Source organism: Macaca mulatta, chromosome 15 (genome assembly GCF_049350105.2).
Source record: "Macaca mulatta isolate MMU2019108-1 chromosome 15, T2T-MMU8v2.0, whole genome shotgun sequence".
Lineage (NCBI taxonomy): Eukaryota > Metazoa > Chordata > Mammalia > Primates > Cercopithecidae > Macaca > Macaca mulatta.
Window position 1 is genome coordinate 62,195,043 of NC_133420.1, and position 17,806 is coordinate 62,212,848.

At 50.1% G+C, this 17,806-nt stretch overlaps 1 protein-coding gene and 1 long non-coding RNA gene across 5 annotated transcripts in view; one reads left to right on the forward strand and one right to left on the reverse strand.

Annotated features, from left to right (window-relative positions):
- Positions 1-3,610: 3,610 nt before the first annotated feature.
- Positions 3,611-17,806, reverse strand: part of LOC114672761 (uncharacterized) — a 75,542-nt gene continuing 61,346 nt past the window's right edge. The window contains exons 4-6 of one of the 4 annotated variants that reach the window (XM_077965696.1): positions 8,579-8,777; positions 5,643-5,810; positions 3,611-5,078 (exon numbers count right to left, since the gene is read on the reverse strand). In XM_077965696.1, the coding sequence (XP_077821822.1) occupies positions 5,018-5,078; positions 5,643-5,810; positions 8,579-8,777 (428 nt within the window). In that variant the 3' untranslated portion in view covers positions 3,611-5,017. Of the gene's footprint in view, positions 5,079-5,439; positions 5,811-8,578; positions 14,286-17,806 lie in introns of those variants that run through there. The other 3 variants (XR_013404683.1, XR_013404682.1, XR_003723211.2) reach the window with 3 other exon arrangements.
- Positions 13,726-16,060, forward strand: LOC144334624 (uncharacterized). The gene is made up of 3 exons (XR_013404689.1): positions 13,726-14,021; positions 15,155-15,276; positions 15,663-16,060. It is a non-coding gene; the product is annotated as an uncharacterized LOC144334624 (long non-coding RNA).

A 17,806-nucleotide genomic window follows, 5' to 3' on the forward strand; every position in this document is an offset into this window, starting at 1 on the left:
ATCATAAGACAACAAACCGGGAAAAATACCATATATTTGCAACTCATTTTATAGACAAGGGGTTAATTTCCTTATTGTACAAATAGTTCCTAAGACAAAGATGCCCAGCTTATCTGAATATGCAAAGGATACCAATGGACAGTTTACAGAAAAGGAAATGGCTTTTAAATGTATAGCCAGGCACGATGGCTCATGCCTGTAATGCCAACACTTTAGGAGGCCGAGGCAGGCAGATCACTTGAGGTCAGGAGTTTGAGACCAGCCTGGCCAACATGGTGAAACTCTGTCTATACTGAAAATACAAAAATTAGGCGGGCGTGGTGGTACATGCCTGTAATTCCAGCTACTCAGGAGGCTGAGGCAGGAAAATTCCTCGAGTCCAGGAGATGGAGGTTGCACTGAACCGAGATCCCACCACTGCACACTCCAGCCTGGGTGACAGAGCGAGACTCTGTCTAAAAAAAAAAAAAAAAAAAAAAGTGAAAAGTGCTCAACTTGACTCAAAAAAGAACTGCATATTAAAATTACAGCAAGATACCAATGTAAAAAATAATACATTGGGGAAACAGGTGCTTTCATACGTTGCTGGTAGGAGTATAAATCAAGCAACTTCAATAAAGAACGTTTGGCAGTAGCTATCAAAATTTAGACTGCACATCTTTTTTGACCCAGAAATTTTGCTTTTAGGAATTTACCTTACAGACGTATTCACACATGTGCAAAATGCTGTCTGCCAAAGGCTCTTCATTGTGGCATTGTTGGAATAGTAAAATATGGGAAACAACCTAAAGGTCCATTCATAGGGGACTGTTCATTACATATGCTTCATTCCTACAGTGAAATATTCTGCATCAATCAAAAGAGTGAGGCAGCCCTGTGCGTACCAGTGTGGAATGATCTCCAAGATGTACTGTCCAGTGAGAAAACAGGGTGATGCAAAGTGCATATGTTACCATTTATAGGAGAAAGTATATGCCTTTTTTTTTTTTTTTTTTTTTTTTTTTTGAGACAGGGTCTCAGTCTATCTAGGCTGGAGTGCGGTGGTGCGAACTTGGCTCACTGCAACCTCCACCTCCTGGGCTCCAGTGATCCTCCCACCTCAGCCTCCTGAGCAGCTGGGACCACAGGCACGCGCCACCACACCCAGCTAATTTTTTGTATTTTTCGCACAGACAGGGTTTCACTATGTTGACTAGGCTGGTCTCGAACTCCTGGACTCAAAGCAATCCACTTCCAAAGTTCTGGGATTACAGGCGTGAGCCACGACACCTGATCACCCATTCCTGTGTGTTAAATATCCCTGGAAAGATGTACAAGAAACATCTTTCTTGTTTCTTTGGGAACAGGCCGGGCACAGTGGCTCATGGTTTGTAATTCCAGCACTTTGGGAGGCTGAGTCAGGAGCATTGCTCAAGCCCAGGAGTTTGAGACAAGCCTGGGCAACATAGTGAGACCCTGTCTCTAAAAAAAAAAAAAAAATTGTTTTTAATTACCCAGGCGTAGTGGTGTGCACCTGTAGTCCCTGTTACTTGGGAAACTGAAGTAGGAAGATTGCTTGAGCCTGGGAAGCTGGGGCTGCAGTGAACTGTGATCGTGCCACTGCACTCCAGCCTGGGCAACAGAGTGAGACCCTGTCTCTAACAAAAAAAAAAAAAAAAAAAGGAAAAAAGAAATAAAAAGAAAGAAGAAAGAAGAAACTGGGGACAGTGGCTGTCTCTGGGGAGAAGAACTGGTGAAGGGGGACAGAGTAAGAGACACAATTTTCACCCTTTGGGAGTGAATTTATTGTGCATTTATTATCTATTCTCAAAATAAAGAAAACATTCATTTAAAAATAGCACTTGGCCAGGCACAGTGGCTCATACCTGTAATCCCAGCACTTTGGGAGGCTGAGGCGGGTGGATCACCTGAGCTTAGGAGTTCGATACCAGCCTGGCCAACATGGTGAAACCCCATCTGTATTAAAAACACAAAAAAATTAGCCGGGCGCGTGGCAGGTACCTGTAATCCAAACTACTCAGGAGGCTGAGGCAGGAGAATCGCTTGAACCCAGGAGGTGGAAGTTGCAGTGAGCCAAGATCACACCACTTCACTCCAGCCTGGGTGACAGAGTGAGACTCCATCTCAAAAACAACAACAACAACAACAAACCTCTGTCTCAAAAATAAATAAATGAAATGAAATGAAATAAATAAATAAAAATAGCACTTGGCCAGATGTGGTGACTGATTCCTGTGATCCCAGCACTTTGGGAGGCTAAGGCAGGAGGACTAATTGAGGTCAGGAGTTCAAGACTAGCATGGACAATATAGGGAGGCCCCCCCACACCCCTGTCCCTACAGAAAAATCTAAAAATTGGCTGGTTGTGGTGGCTGAGTCCCAGGAGGCTGAGGCAGGAGGATCACTTCAGCCCAGAAGTCGAAGGTTACAATAAGCTATGATTGCACCACTGCACTCCAGCCTGGGCAACAGAGTGAGACTCTATCTCAATAATAATAATAATAATGGTCTCCAAAACACTTCCTGCTGTCATTTTGAGTCCTTGCACACTAAATATCAACTCCCCTGCCTTAGCTGTGGCCTTGCCCCTTCATTGCTCAGGTGTCTCCCAGGCTGCATTTCTACACTGATGCCTCTGGAGTGAGCAGCTCCAGCCCCCTCCACCAGCCTCAGCGCCATAAGCCGCCTCTCTCCTGCCTCCTCCACCTGAGCATCCCCAGGCATCTGGAACTCAACACCTGCCAACCCAATTCATCCACCTTCTCCCCAGTACCCTACCTGACACCTGCGCCCCTCCCGCATATCCATCAAAGAGACAGCCACCCCAAGCCAATACCTAGAAGTCACCCCTCACTCGTACATTTCACCCCTCCCACTCCCACAGGCTTGCATGGTGGTTGAGAGCTTGGGTCTGGAGCCAGGATGCTGGGTGTGAATCCAAGCTCGGCCTTTGGTAATAGTGTGACTTAAGCAAATGACTTCATCGCTCTTGCCTTCAGCTTCCTGTTTGTAGACTGGGGAGAGCGACATACGCACCCTACTGATGGTGAAACATGGAAACGTTAGTGAGTGACCATGTCCAGTGCTCAGGGAAGTGTCTGGAACTTACTAAGAGCTCCCAAAATGCCAGCTACTTATTATGATGACTGGTTTTACCCAATGAAGCCCAGGTCAGGCCTCCTCTGCTTAGCAGATCCCTCTTCCTGTGCCCTCAGCTGGTTCCGTTCCTACCACCCAGTAGCACTTATTGAGCCCCAGCTGTGTGCATTGCTTTGGGGGAGGGGACCCACTAACCTTCCACGTCCCCTCCTGGCCCTGGTGGACAGCTTTCTCCCGTGCCCAGTGCCCTTGTTTGTCCTTGTGTGTGGGAGGAGCTGGGCTCAGGATTAACAGAGGACACTCACTGGTTAACAGAGGCCAAAGGGCCTGGCCTGAGGACAGAAAAACACCTCCTTTTGTCAATGTTTGATGTATTTCAGAAATGTTCCCTAGCCAGGCAGCACAGATAATGGTCTGAGGGTAAGACACTTATTAATGTGTTACTTAAGAGAGGGGGTAGCAGGGTGGAGCTATGGCCAGGATTCAGGTGGCCCAGGGACTTGCTGTGTGATCTTCAGCGGGTGATGTCGCCTCTCTGTGAATATCATGCCAGTTCCCTCATCTGGGCCCTCACGGAGCAGAATGGATTCAGATCAGATCAGTGAAGAAGAGGTCACTCTGTGGTCCACTGGGCCTCCCAGGCCTAGGAGCAGGTAACTAAACAGCCCTGGAACAGAAGTGAGGTCAGCGGAGCCAAGGGCAGGCCTGGGCCCCTCCGCTTATCCTAAGCTGGCTTCAGCTTCTGTGTCTCTGACCAACGGCCATCCCAGGGCACCCAGGGTTGGTTTCCTTGAATGGATTCGTGTTTGTGAAGTACCCATATATGTGTGTTGTGCTGTTGTAAGCACTATATATAGCATGTCCTCTCCACAAGCCAGAAGGCGGGTACTATTATTATCCCCATGTTACAGGTGAGGAAACTGAGGCACACAGTAGTTTTTAATAACATCTTGTTAGTGGTAGAGTGGAGTTTAAACCCACTGGCTCCAGAGCCTGAGCCCCTCACTTCTCTCCCCCATAGCTTAAGTGCCTGATGAATGTCTAGCAAGGCCCAGAGCCCATGCAAACGCTGCCTTGTTTGACAATCGCAATAACCCTCAAGGGTAAGTGTTATACCCATTGTGTGGCTAAAGAAACTGAAGCTTAGAAAGATGATCTGACCTCACCAAGGTCAAACAGCTTGTAAGCGGGGGAGCCAGGATTCAGACGCAGGTCCCTCTGACTGCAAACCCTGGGGCTGCCGTGGCCTCACATGGTCCCGTGCACTTCCTCCAGCCAGTCAGCAGCTGACCCAGGCCTGGGTGGCTCATAATATTGGGCATTTCATATAGGAACCACACCAAGTATTGAAGAGGTCATTTCTGGACTGAGACTGCCCCGTCCAGGCTCCTGAGAGTACACACATCAGACCGGGCTCAGAGACCAGTCTGTGTGACCACAGGCCCCTGCCTGGAACAGCGTGGCCAACATGGAACAGACCTAGCATGGATGGTCAGGACACCCAGGCCCTGGGAATGGGAGTGGTCCCTGACCGCATCTCCCAGCCCATTCTGACAGCTCGTCCACACGGACACAGACACCTTAACACACTCAAAAAGGACCCTCCTCGGGATGACCTTCAATTCCACCCCCGAACCCTAAGGCACACCTGCCAGTCCCCCAGCCTCTGGGGCAGTGGGTGTCATTCTTGGCCCCGTCACCCTCCAAACAAGTCTCAAGGCTAGATGGCATTATCATCTCTTCTGGTTCCGGGGTTGACTGGGCTCAGCCAGTGGTTCTCGTTCAGGCTCTTTTGTGTGGTTGTAGCTGTAGTCAGATAGGAGTTGGCCTGGAGTCATCGGAAGGCTTCCTCACTCATACCTCTGGTCATTGAGCTGGCTGTCAGCTGGGCCCCTGGCTGTGCTGTCGGCCTGAACACCTACACATGACCTCTCTGTGTGTCCTGGACTTCCTCACAGCCTGGAACCTGGGTTTCCACCCTGGGCCAACCCAAGACACAGAAAAAGTAGGGGCTTTCAGTCTCTTAAGGCCTGAGCCTGTGGAAACAGGATACTGAGCGTGTACAGAAAGCAGAGCTCCCATGATGCCTTGAATAAGATACTGCCCCTCTCCCCCGGAGCCCTGATTCTTCATTAATAAGTGTGAGGAAGATGTACTAGAGCAGGGACTAGCGGACGTTTTCTTCAAAGGGCCGGGGAGTCAATATTTTAACACTGTGGCCCACACTGTCTTTGTTGCCACTCCTTAACGCCACCATTCTGGCACAAGAGCAGCCATAGACAATACATAAACAAAGGGTGCAGCCGGGTTCCAATAAAACTTTGTTTATGGCCATTAAAATTTGAATTTGCATGTCTTTTATTTATCACAAAATATTCTCTAGATTTTTCTTTCTTCTTCTTTTTCTTTTTTTCTGAGCAGGACCCATTCTTAGCGTGGGATTCATACAAAACTAGGTGGCCAGATTTGGCTTGTGGGTGTCATTTGTCCCTAAGCCTCTGGACTTGGGCAGAGCTTCTCACTTTAACTTAAAAAGGAATTACCTGGGGATCTTGTTAAAATGCAGATTCTGATTCAGTGCACTCGGCAGAGGCCAGAGAACCTGCATTTCCTTTGAGTTCCTGAGTGTTGCTACTGCTGCTGGTCCACAGACCGCACTTTGAGAATCATCCAGCTTAGTCGGTCTCTCAGGTTCAAAGTGTGGCTCTGCACTGAAAAAATGCTCAGTCAGAAGGCTGGACGCACTCAGGGACCCGGAATTTTCCTTCCTTCCTTCCTTCCTTCCTTCCTTCCTTCCTTCCTTCCTTCCTTCCTTCCTTCCTTCCTTCCTTCCTCCCTTCCTCCCTTCCTCCCTTCCTCCCTTCCTCCCTTCCTCCTTTCCTTCCTTTTTTTCTTTTTTTCTTTCTTTTTTCTTTTTTTTTTGGACAGGGGTCTCACTCTGTCACCCAGGCTGGAGCACTGTGGTGAAATCTCAGCTCACTGCAACCCCTGCCTCCCAGTCTCAAGGGATTCTCCCACCTCAGCCTCCCAAATAGCTGGGACTACCAGTGCACACCACCACGCCTGGCTAATTTTTGTACTTTTTGTAGAGATGGGGTTTCACCATGTTGGCCAGGCTGGTCTCGAACTCCTGGCCTCAAGCAATCCTGGGCCCCAGCATTTTCTGTGTAACCTTCATCTCTGTCCCATGTTTTTCCTGCTTTATTTATTTCCTTGTTTTTGTGTCTCCCGCCAGTGCAGCCTCCCCAAGCTAGAACATAAGCTCCTTGAGAGTCGGGCCTTGCTGCTGGGTTGCCCCACAGTCTGGCACCGTGCAGGTGCTCAGTCAATACTCTTTAAATATAAAAAGGAACGAGTGATGCAGGGGTTGCCTTGTTGGCCTCCCTTATCGCCCATCCCCACGGGGACTTCGTCATTCTATCACCACCTAGTGGGCACTTTTGTGTACTGCGAGGTGGGGGAGGAAAAATGTCCATGTTTGAGTCTGATCCTGGCAGAAGGTAGAGAGATGTGAGCAGAGAGATGCCCCTTCTGATGCCCCGTATCAGTGTTTTTGTCTGCTGGCACAGAGCTCCTCGGAGAGCCTTCCTGGAGAAGGCAGCATTTGAGCCAAGCAATGAAGAAATATGCTTTGGAATGGTAGGAATGTGAGAAGGAGAAAAGGCATTCCTGGCAGAACAAACCGTGAGCAAAGGCCTAGAGGCTGGAGGGCGTGGGCATCGCCAAAGGGAGGAGAAGCGCCAGCAGCCGAGATGCACAGTGGAAGATGAGGCCAGATCAGGGTGTAAGGAGGTGGAGAGCGGCCCCAAGGGAAGGGAACCTGCACTGAGTGAGTGATCCGTGCCAGGAACTCCACACACAAGAGTTCATTTAATCCCCACAAAGACCAGTGAAGTTGATTTTAGGACTCCCAATTTACAGATGAAGAAACTGAGGCTCAGAGCAGTGGAGGGACTTGCCCACGGTCACACAGCTGGTAAGGAGCAGAACTGGGTTTGAATAGAGATCATCTCCCTACCTCTGGTCTGTGCTTGGTGAGGGGTGGGGCAGGGCACATGCTGGAAGCCCATTATACAGATATGGAAACTGAAGCCCAGACAGGGAGAACATTTTCTGATGACGCACAGCAAGCAAGGCCCAGTGTGGCTTTCACCAGGCCCTGCCTGGGCTTTTGTCTGATGGCTGGAAGCTGATGCTCCCATACAAAGGATATGAGCAGCTGGCCACAGAGGGTAGCAGAGAGCCCAGTTGGGACCCATTGGCCAGCCCAGACGCCTGAGAAATGTGCTCAGACTTTGGCTCCCAGTGAGGTGTGGCCCTGGGGGCAGGGTGAGTGTGCAGAGCTGCAGGCTGGAGGGGGGCCAGGCCTCTCTGAGGAAGGAAGGGAGGCATAGCAGGACCTGCCCCCAGGCTGTCCAGAAGCCAGCCTCCCAGGGCAGCCGGGGTGGGAAAGAAGGCCACCCAGTTCTCCCAGCTCATCAGCAGACCTGGGTTGCCCCCAGACTCAGCCTGCTGCAGCCTTGCACCCCACACAGGAAGCCACCTGCCCCTTTCTCAGCCCCTCAGTCTGCTCTTCTGGGGAGCAGAGGGCCCCAGCCTGGAAGATTCAGAGGGGCAAGGGAACCACCCCTACTCAGACAGTATCGGGCTTCAAACTATGTGATGCTCACCCTACAACAAGCCTTCAAGTGGGCACTGTTAGGATTCCCATTTTCTTTTTTTTTTTTTTGAGACGGATCTGTCACCCAGGCTGGAGTGCAGTGGCGCAATCTCGGCTCACTGCAAGCTCCACCTCACGGGTTCAGGCCATTCTCAGCCTCTTGAGTAGCTGGGACCACAGGCGCCCACCACCACGCCTGGATAATTTTTTTGCATTTTTAGTAGAGATGAGGTTTCACCGTGTTAGCCAGGATGGTCTCGATCTCCTGACCTCACGATCTGCCCGTCTTGGCCTCCCAAAGTACTGGGATTACAGGCGTGAGCCACCGTGCCTGGCCAGGATTCCCACTTTCAAGTCGAGACAACTGCAGCTCAGAGAGCCTCAAGTCCTTCCGCCTGAAGGACCTGCCCAAGGTCACCACGCTTGAGCTGGACTCAAATCCAGGTGAAGGTAACTGCTGTGGTTTGAATGTCCTCTCCAAAACTCATGTTGAAATGTCCTCTCCAAAACTCATGCAGCTGGGCATGGTGGCTCACACCTGTAATCCCAGCTACTCAGGAGGCTGAGGCAGGAGAATCGCTTGAACCTGGGAGGCGGAGGTTGCGATGAGCCGAGATGGTGCCACTGCACTCCAGCCTGGGCAACAAGAATGAAACTCCATCTCAAAAAAAAAAAAAAAAAGAAAGAAAAGAAAGAAAGAAATGTGACTGCTATTGTGACGACAGTGTTGAGAAATGGGTCCTTTAGGGTGATTGGGTCATGAGGGGCTCGGCCCTCACGAAGAGATTCATGCAGCTATTGTAGGAGTGGGTTACTTACAGCAAGAGTGAGCTCCTGATGAAAGGATACGTTTGGCCCCATTTCTCTCTCTGTCTTGTGTGCATGCTGGCCATGTGATGCCTTGTGCCACGGGAGGACTGTCTGCAGTTGCTGGCACTATTTTTCTGGACTTCCCATCCTCCAGAACCATGTGCCAAATACAGTTCTTTTCTGCACAAGTTACCCAGTCTGCGGTATTCTGTGATAACAGCAGAAAATAGATTAAGACAGTAACACTGAAGCATGTGACCACAACCCTGATGGCTGCCCTGTCCTGACCTGCCAGCCAACCCCAGTGGCTCCTTAGGCTACATCTGCTTATTCACCCATAGCCTCAAGGCATCACAGCGGCAGGCCTCTAGCTTTGTGCTAATGTGACCCCACATACATACCCCACTTCTCCCTCTGACCCTCTCCTTTTACCTTCTCAGCTTCAAGCCTGGGAGCAACACAGGGCAAGGACAGGGTAGGGTTCAAGCCTTTTCATGGTTCCAGTGCCCAGCTTGGGTCCCCACACGGCAAACACTCCATAGACATATTCTGTGTGAGTAAATCCCTGTAAATGGGGATACCATTTCCAACTTTTAAGTGGGAAAGCTGAGGATTAACAGGGGACAGTGTCCTGCCTGGGTCGCCAGCAGGTTCAAGGCAGAGCAGCACCCTGTCCAGGCTTCTTGCCATCCAGCCTCAGGTTTCCTCCGTGGGGTGATGCAGCCTAACAAAGCTCCCTCAGCTGCTGGCACTACCTAAAGTCCTGCCGGTGAATCCGAAAGCTAGCACCTCGGGCCGCTTTTCTGCCAGGCATGGGCCGATCGCGCAGATGCCCAGCTGGCCCTCTGGCATGCAAATACCCGGAATGTGAATTGGTTGGAGATTGCCAGGAGAAGATTCCCGTGGCCAGGTTTCTAGGGCTCCCTGGGAGGGAGTGCATTATTTCTGCTGGGGATTTTTTACCAGAGCAGTTTCCTTAATCCTTCTCAGGGCATAGCTGGGATTTAGTAATGAGTTGTAATAGCCAGAATGGTTGATTCTCTGAGCTGGGACCCAACTGTTCATTCTTGAACAAGCTGGGCTCCTCTTTTCCAGATGTCCTGGCTCAGCTACCACAGGGTGAGGTTGGGAGCAGGAATCCAGAACCAGAGTCACACCACTGCTCACAGGGGCAGAGCCTGTGCCCCCATTGTACAGATGGAGCCACGGAGGCCCAGAGAGGCTATGAGGTGGGGGTGGAGTCAAGAGCCAAGGTGGGCAGAACAACTTTATGTGCAGACTCAATTGTGGGTGGAGCCAAGGGGAGGGCTACCTCCCAGGACTGAGGCACCAGGAACAGGGCCTGCCGAGGCGTCATGGGACCTCAGGAAGCTTCCCCCCAGGAGACGAGCTCTGCGTTGCATTCTGTTTTACAGGGGTGCAGTCAGGGAGGATCTGTCCAAGATGAGAAACAGCAGGAGTGACCCCTGGAAGCTGTGTCTTTGGTCAGGTCCCCAGAAGCAGGCTCTCTGCCGAGGATTTGTGAGCAAGTGATTTATTAAGGAAGTGCCCCAGAATAAACCAGGAAAGGAGTGGGAAGCAGGAGAGGGGAGGGAAGGAAGACTAACAGCACCAAGTCTGGCCAATCCAGCAGGGAGTTGCTTCATTGCTATCCCAAGGGCCGCTCTGGAATGTAAGTTACATCTCAGGGTAATCAAAACCCCACCCCAAGCAAGGAAGCTGGGCTTCCATACTCCCCACACCCCATGAGCTAGCATCACCCAAGGAGATCTGGGCAGAGTGCAGCGTCCTGGAGGAGGCATGGGCCTTGCTATGTGACAACCCGGCGGGGCGTGCAGGTTCTGAGGAAGAAGCGTCTGAGCAGAACCTGAGGAAGGAGCTCAGGCATGCTGCTTGAAGGCCAAGGTTGCCCTGGATAAGGACCAAGGTCCCATCCCTGATTTAGGACAGGCCAAGGAGGAGCAAGGGGATGGAGGCAGGGGATGGCTCCCTGCAGGCCCAGGTGAAGTTCATGCTACCATTTCAGCAAAAGTCCCATCAACCACCTCAGGAAATCTCTCTGGCATCTGCCACTGTTTGGGGCCAAAGGCTTGAACTGTGATGAGTTTTGTGAAAGGGAAAACTGCCTCATTCTGCCAAAGCTGTTCAGAAGTGAGTCACTAGCCCAGAACAGGCCCCACATAGCTGCGCCAGCTCAGACCCCATGTAGCTGCACCTGCAGGAACTTAGGCCCAAGGTGGACATCAGGCCTGGGCCCCAGGGCAGAGCCATGACCAACAACGGGCAGCCCAGGGAGCTACTCCCCACCCTTTAGTGGGTCCCTCTTCCCTTCCCTCCTCCCCTCCCTGAAGGCCCTGCCCAGACCTCTTGGCCTCCAGCCTTGCCTCCTCCAACCTGATCTCCTGGGATCACCCAAGGGTCTTCTCTAAAAAGCAAATCTAGTCCTGTCCTTCCCCTGCCTGCCACATTCCATGGCTCCTCATTGCTCTCAGGAGAAAGACCAAAGCCCCTGTGTGCGCCCAAGCCTTCTCCTGATGCCGCAGAGGTGTGGCCTATAGGGACTGAGAGCTGCTCACTTCAGGCAGAAGCCAGGCGTCCTGGCAGCCCCTGAGAGCCTGCAGGGCATCCCAGGCAGCCGCCCAGCTGGCCAGGAGGAGCTGCCCCGGACCTGCTCCCAGGCCTCCCTTTCCCTGTAATTCATATATAGAAAGTATCTAAATCAGGAACCAACCCTCCACCAGAGGGAGCGGTGCCCTGGAGGAGAAGTGGAGCTTTTCTTAGTCATTATATTTGGTTTTATTTCAGGGGAAAAAACCAAAATGAAACATTTAAGGTCTTATTTTCACAATCACCTATGGAATGAGGAGGCTTCCAGATGGTATTTGGTGACAGCACCAGGAACCTGGTGGTCCTGCGAGGGCATTCAGGGGTAGGGAGTCTAATAAATAAAATACATAGGGGTGGGTGGATTTCCCCCAAGATGCTCTAAGGATGCCCTCTCTGGGTGCAGGAGTCAGTCTGAAGTTACCTCCTGGGGGAAGTCTTCTGTCCAGTTTTTAAATGGAAGTTCTGGTTGCAGGCAGCAAGTCTCATCACTGAATAGAACCGGTTTTCATTTGGTGCAAACACTACCTCCTCCAGGAAGCCCTCCCAGGACCCTTCCCAGCCCCTAGTGAAAGTGCCTCCCTCCTACTGGCCTGCCACTTTCTCCCCTGTGGTCCATTCTGGATGTCAGTACGGGCCGGTGAGCATCCCCAGCGGGCGCCTGAGTCATCCCCGGAGTGCACCTGGAGAGCCCCTTTCTACTTACACTTTACAGAGCCCCGTGCTGGCCTCAGCCACGCCCATCTTCGCATTTAAGCCTCACAACAACCCTCCGAGGTAGTCATCACCATCCCCATTTTACAGAAAAGGAAACTGCGGTCTGAGGCCACAGGGGTGACGTCCCCGAGCCCCACACCTGGTGTCACAGTGGAGTGGAGCCTGGCTCCTTGGCCCTAAGTTCAGCCCCCATCACAGCTGCTGCATTCACAGTCAGTGCTCAACACGTGTTCACGTGTTTGGAGGATGAACCAAACCTGAGTTCTCGGGGCTCCCCAACCAGCATGAAGACGGTGTAACCACAGCACGGATGGGCGGGCCGCTTGGCAATGGCCAGGCTCATGCTCTGCTGAGCCCTGGAGGTCACGACTCCCCTCCTGCTCTGTGCAGAAAAAGAAAAGGCCCCCTTCCCTCACTGGAAGGTGAGGCCCAGGGGGTCTGGCCTGTGGGATGAGAAGAAGCCAAACGTTGGTGCCCATCACCTGGTCCTCAGCCTCTCCTTAGGGCAGAGTCAAGGCCCAGAAGGTTGAATGATGAGCTGGAAGCTGGGGACAGAGCCCGCACCAGTGCCTCTGCCTCTTATCAGTCAGTCCGATTTTTGTTCTCTGACTCCCCCTGCTACATACCAGAATGGTGCTCTCTCTCTCTCTCACCTCTCTGGGATCTGCACCTCAGTTTGCTTGTCTGTAATATGGGGGTAATTGAACCTACAGAAAAGGATCCAAGGATACATGAGATAACACAAGTGCTTGGCACAGGACCTGGAAGAAAGTACATTTTTTTTTTTTTTTTTCCGCTCTGTCGCCCAGGCCGGAGTGCAATGGCACAATCTCAGCTCACTGCAACCTCTGCCTCCCGGGTTCAAGCGATTCTCCTGCCTCAGCCTCTTGAGTAGCTTGGATTACAGGTGCGCGCCACCATGCCTGGCTAATTTTTGTATTTTTAGTAGAGACGGGGTTTCACCATGTTGGACCAGGCTGGTCTCGAACTCCTCAGGCGATCCACCCACCTCAGCCTCCCAAAGTGTGAGCCACCGTGCCCGGCCAAAAAGAAAGTAAATTCTTAATAAGCATAACATGTAATTATTAGCTAGCACATATATTACTTTGCCTCCTTCTTCCCCACTCTTACAAATGGATCTCAAGGCCTAGAGCTACAAACTTGGTAGTTAGACGTCCTATTTGTTTAGGGTGAAAAACAAAACAAAATAATAGTGCCCAATGCTGGAGAATGCCTTGCAGAAATAGTATAGTGTCAGCTGGGCATGGTAGCTCATGCCTGTAATCCCAGCACTTTGGGAAGCCAAGGTGGGTGGATCACCTGAGGTCAGGAGTTTGAGACCAGCCTGGGCAACATGGCAAAATGCCATCTCTACTAACAATACAAAAATTAGCCGGGTGTGGTGGCGGGTGCCTGTAGTCCTAGTTACTCGGGAGGCTGAGGTGGGAGGATTGCTTGAGCCCAGGAGGTTGAGGCTGCAGTAGGCTGTGATCATGCCACGGCACTCCAGCCTAAGCAACAGAATGAGACCCCGTCTCAAAATATAAAATCAATAAAATAAAATAAAGCGTAGCGTAATAGCATTTTATGAGCATTTAAAATATTCAAGGTATCTTATCAAATGTTAAATACTGATAAATTCTCATTTTGTCTCAGCTCTCCTGACTTTTCAAATGTATGCCAAAAAATAAGTCATTTCAAAGCTGTCAAGTGAGCTGTAAACTGGATTTACAATATTGCAAAGTAAGGCATTTCCTCAAACTGGCAAACTAATACAAACGTCTCCCCCTGTCTTTTGTCAGGCGTAGTCTTTCCTTCTTCTTTTTTCTTTTCAGACTTGGTGAGCAGGAAGCAGAGGACCGTTTTGAATTCAGCAGATTTTGAATAATGCCAGATCAGGAGTGGATCTCCTGGGATAAGATGCAATGGTCCCACACACTTGTATGTCACCAGAGTCTACTCTCTGGGAAACAGCAATTTGACAGAACACGTCAAGAGCTTGTGAAAATAAGTAATCCACATTCGACCTGATACCCAGAAAAAAACTGGGGTTCATTCACCTGGTGAATCTCAAACGGCTCTCCACGAGAATGCAGGTTTGGATCAGTAGGAGTTTGATGACTCGCCACAGGTAAGAAGAGCCCTGCAAGGATTCTCCAAAGCAGTGTCTCCCTGAGGGAAAGTGACAGGAGGGTTTTATGCAGTGATGGAGGGGACGAGGGGCCCGCGGCTGCAGACACAGGGCATCGTCGTGCCAGCCCACAGGTTGCCTGTGATGGTGATGAAGGTGTGGCTCCTCCCAAGGTGGAGCTCATGGTCAGCGTGGTCATGAGGAATGTGCACTCAGGTTCATCTAGAACAGGGGTGTCCAATCTTTTGGCTTCCCTGGGCCACACTGGAAGAAGAAGAATTGTCTTGGGCCACACGTAAAATACACTAATACTAACTGTATCTAATGAGCTAAACAAAATTGCAAAAAAAATCTCATCAGGTTCAAAGAAAGTTTATGAATTTGTGTTGGGTCACATTCAAAGCCGTCCTGGGCCGCTGGTTGGACAAGCTTGATCTAGAAGTTGCCTGGGTCTGTCAGGAGCTGGTGCCAGCAACGAGGTGACCACATTCAACACAGGGTTTGGGATAAAACACGCTGCAAAGCAGGAGGCTGTCAAACAGGCTTATTGCTCCGGCTGACGAAATGCCTATAGTCCCTGAAGACCCTCCCTGTCTGCTTACAAACCTGTTGGGATTGTATTTGGAGACTTGGAAGAAAAGTGGGGCCTGAGTCACATAAAGGCAGCCACAGGCTGTTTCTCTGATTGTAGATCAACCTTTTCCCCACCTACATTCTTTTGTAAAATGTTGTAAAAGACTAAATGGCACTGGAGGAAAGACCCCTTTTTCCTCATTACTGACTCTCCTTGTAGGTTAACTTCCTTCTTTCCTCTCTTGCACCTGACTCCGACCAGATAGCACCAAAGGCTCTGTGACAATCAATTTACTCAAGATAGATTGTTGACTATACCATTCCTGAAAAAGAACAAGCTGCAACCAGTCAGATTGCTATAATTCATAAACCAGCCTTGTATGGAAAAGGCTGCTAAACTTTAGTCATCCTGCTAAACTTCTCTGTTTCTACCTATAGAAGTAAAACCTTAACTTCTCCATTTCAGAGCATTGATTCCATTCCTCTGAAGTCTGTGTTTCCCGGACAGTCATCCTTAAATTTTGCACTTGCATTAACTCGTGTTTTTTTTTTTTTTTGAGATGGAGTCTTGCTCTGTTGCCCAGGCTGGAATGCAGTGGCGCAATCTCAGCTCACTGCAACCTTCACCTCCCAGGTTCAACCGATTCTCCTGCCTCAGCCTCTTGAATAGCTGGAATTACAGGTATGTGCCACCATGCCTGGCTAATTTTTGTATTTTTAGTAGAGACAGAGTTTCACCATGTTGGCTGGGCTGGTCTCGAACTCCTGACCTCAGGTGCTCCACTTTCCCCACTCAGCTTCCCAAAGTGTTGGGATTACAGGCGTTAGCCACTGGCTGCATGAACTCTTTAGAACAGGATTCTGATCCTTTCGATTATCAGGTTGAAAAGACATAGAAACCATTTATATACTTTAACCAAAAATATGTGTTGGGGTGCAGAAAATGATTCCTCAGAATATGGTGCTTGGGCATGCTGAGTACTTTTGAAAATTGAAAGGCCTCAGAAATAAGCCTGAGCATCAAGGTCTCTCTAACCTTGTCTTGTTCTCTCCCTCTCACCCCTCAAGTGCTCAAGTGCAGAATTTTCTTATCTGACCTAGAAAGCGTCTTGCCGAAAGAAACACATTTGCCTTCTATCCCTCTGTTACGCCACTATCCACTGCAGAAAAGAAGCTGGAAGAAAAGAAGTCAGAGGTCCAACCACACGTGGATGGACTTTTCCACAAGATAATGTCTGCCTCTCAGACTCATTCCATTTACAAGTTAATTTCTGTCTCCCTGGTCCATTCATTCTCCGTAATAATCATTTACTGCTCCTCAAAAGAATGCTGTGTATTCCCCATCTCCTTGCTCCTCTAGGAAAAAGAGTACATAAGCTTCTGTACCCGACTGGGAGACTGGGGTAATCACACTGTAATTCTCTCCCATGAATGTTAGTAAATGTGTATGCTTTTTCTCCTACTAATCTGCCTTTTGCCAGTTGATTTTCAGTGAATCTTCAGAGGGAAAAGGGAACTTTTCCCTTCGCCGGCATGCAGTCATGTAAAGATGTTCATCGCAGTGCTATTTATAGCAGAGAAAATGGCAAACACAATCAAACAACAGGGGGATGGTTAAGAAAAAATGCAAAATTGCAGTTAGACTCTGGTCTCTACTGTTAGAGAGGTTTTTTCACCCTTTTTGATTCTCACAGCAGCCCTGTGATGTAGACAAAACTGGGTCCATATTTATTCTCCCCATTATTCATGGGGGTGGGGGCCACAATGCAGACTGGAGTCACGAGAAATTCTGGGGAGAGTTTCCAACAGGAAATCAGATTCTAAACGGGGACACCTCCCAGGTGTCCTAAAGCGGAGCCCAGAGCTGACGCACAGCAGTGTGTCCGACGGACCCAGAGCTGACGCACAGCAGGTGTGTCTGACGGGGAGCCAGCGGCAAGTCCCCACACCTGGGTGAAGATGAAACCACCTTTTCGAAAATTGTGACAGCGGCCGGGCGTGGTGGCTCACACCTGTAATTCCAGCACTTTGGGAGGCCGAGGCGGGCAGATCACCTGAGGTCAGGAGTTCAACACCAGCCTGGCCAATATGGTGAAACCTCGTCTCTACTAAAAATATGAAAAAGTTAGCTGGGTGTGGTGGCAGGTGTCTGTAATCCCAGCTACTTGGGAAGCTGAGGCAGGAGAATCGCTTGAACCTGGGAGGCAGAGGTTGCAGTGAGCCAAGATCGCAACACTGCACTCCAGCCTGGGCAACAAGATCGAAACTCCATCTCAAAAAAAAAAAAAAAAAAAAAAAAAAATTATGACAGAGAAAGAGATCTGACCTAACCAGCTCCATCTTGCCTTTAACCTCCAAGATGCCCTGTTCATTCCTGGGCATAGGCTGAACTTACAGTTTAACTTTGAAACAAAGATGCTAACAGCCCTTTCCCTAAACAAACCCCTCCTTGCCTGGGGACCAGACTGCCTTTGTAAGACTAACAAGCTAGCCGTAAGATTAGAAATTATGGTTTAGGAGTCGCGCAGCTGGCTACAGTATTTTGAACCTTCCCAATTGCTCCTAGGGATAATATCGCGATTGTAAAACCTAAGATGGGCACTTGAGGTATTTCTCAGACCCTGCACTGGCGGTGCACTCTGATGCACCAGCTGGTGCCACCCAGGCCTGTAATCTGGCTCAACCAGTTCTGCGATCCCACCCAGGAACAGAAGACAGCAAGAATCCACTTCAGGCCTGGCACGGTGGCTCACGCCTGTAATCCCAGCACTTTGGGAGGCCGAGGTGGGAGATCATTTGAGGTTAGGAGTTCGAGACCAGCCTGGCCAACATGGTGAAACCCATCTCTACTAAAAATACAAAAATTAGGCGGGCGTGGTAGTGTATGTCTGTAATCCCAGCTACTTGGGAGGCTGAGGCAGGAGAATTGCTTGAATCCGGGAGGCAGAGGCTGCAGTGAGCCGAGATTATGCCACCACACTCCAGCCTGGGTGACAGAGGGAGACTCTGTCTCCAAAAAAAAGAAAAAGAATCTACTTCAACCTCCATATGATTTCATCTTCAACCCGACCAATATACACTCCTCACTCCCTGGTCCCACACCCGCTGAATTATCCTTAAAAGGCCCAGTTTTGAATTTTTGAGGGGCTGATTGAAGTTATGATAAAGTTCCAGTCTCCTGTTTAGCTGGCTCTACGTGTATCAAACTCTTT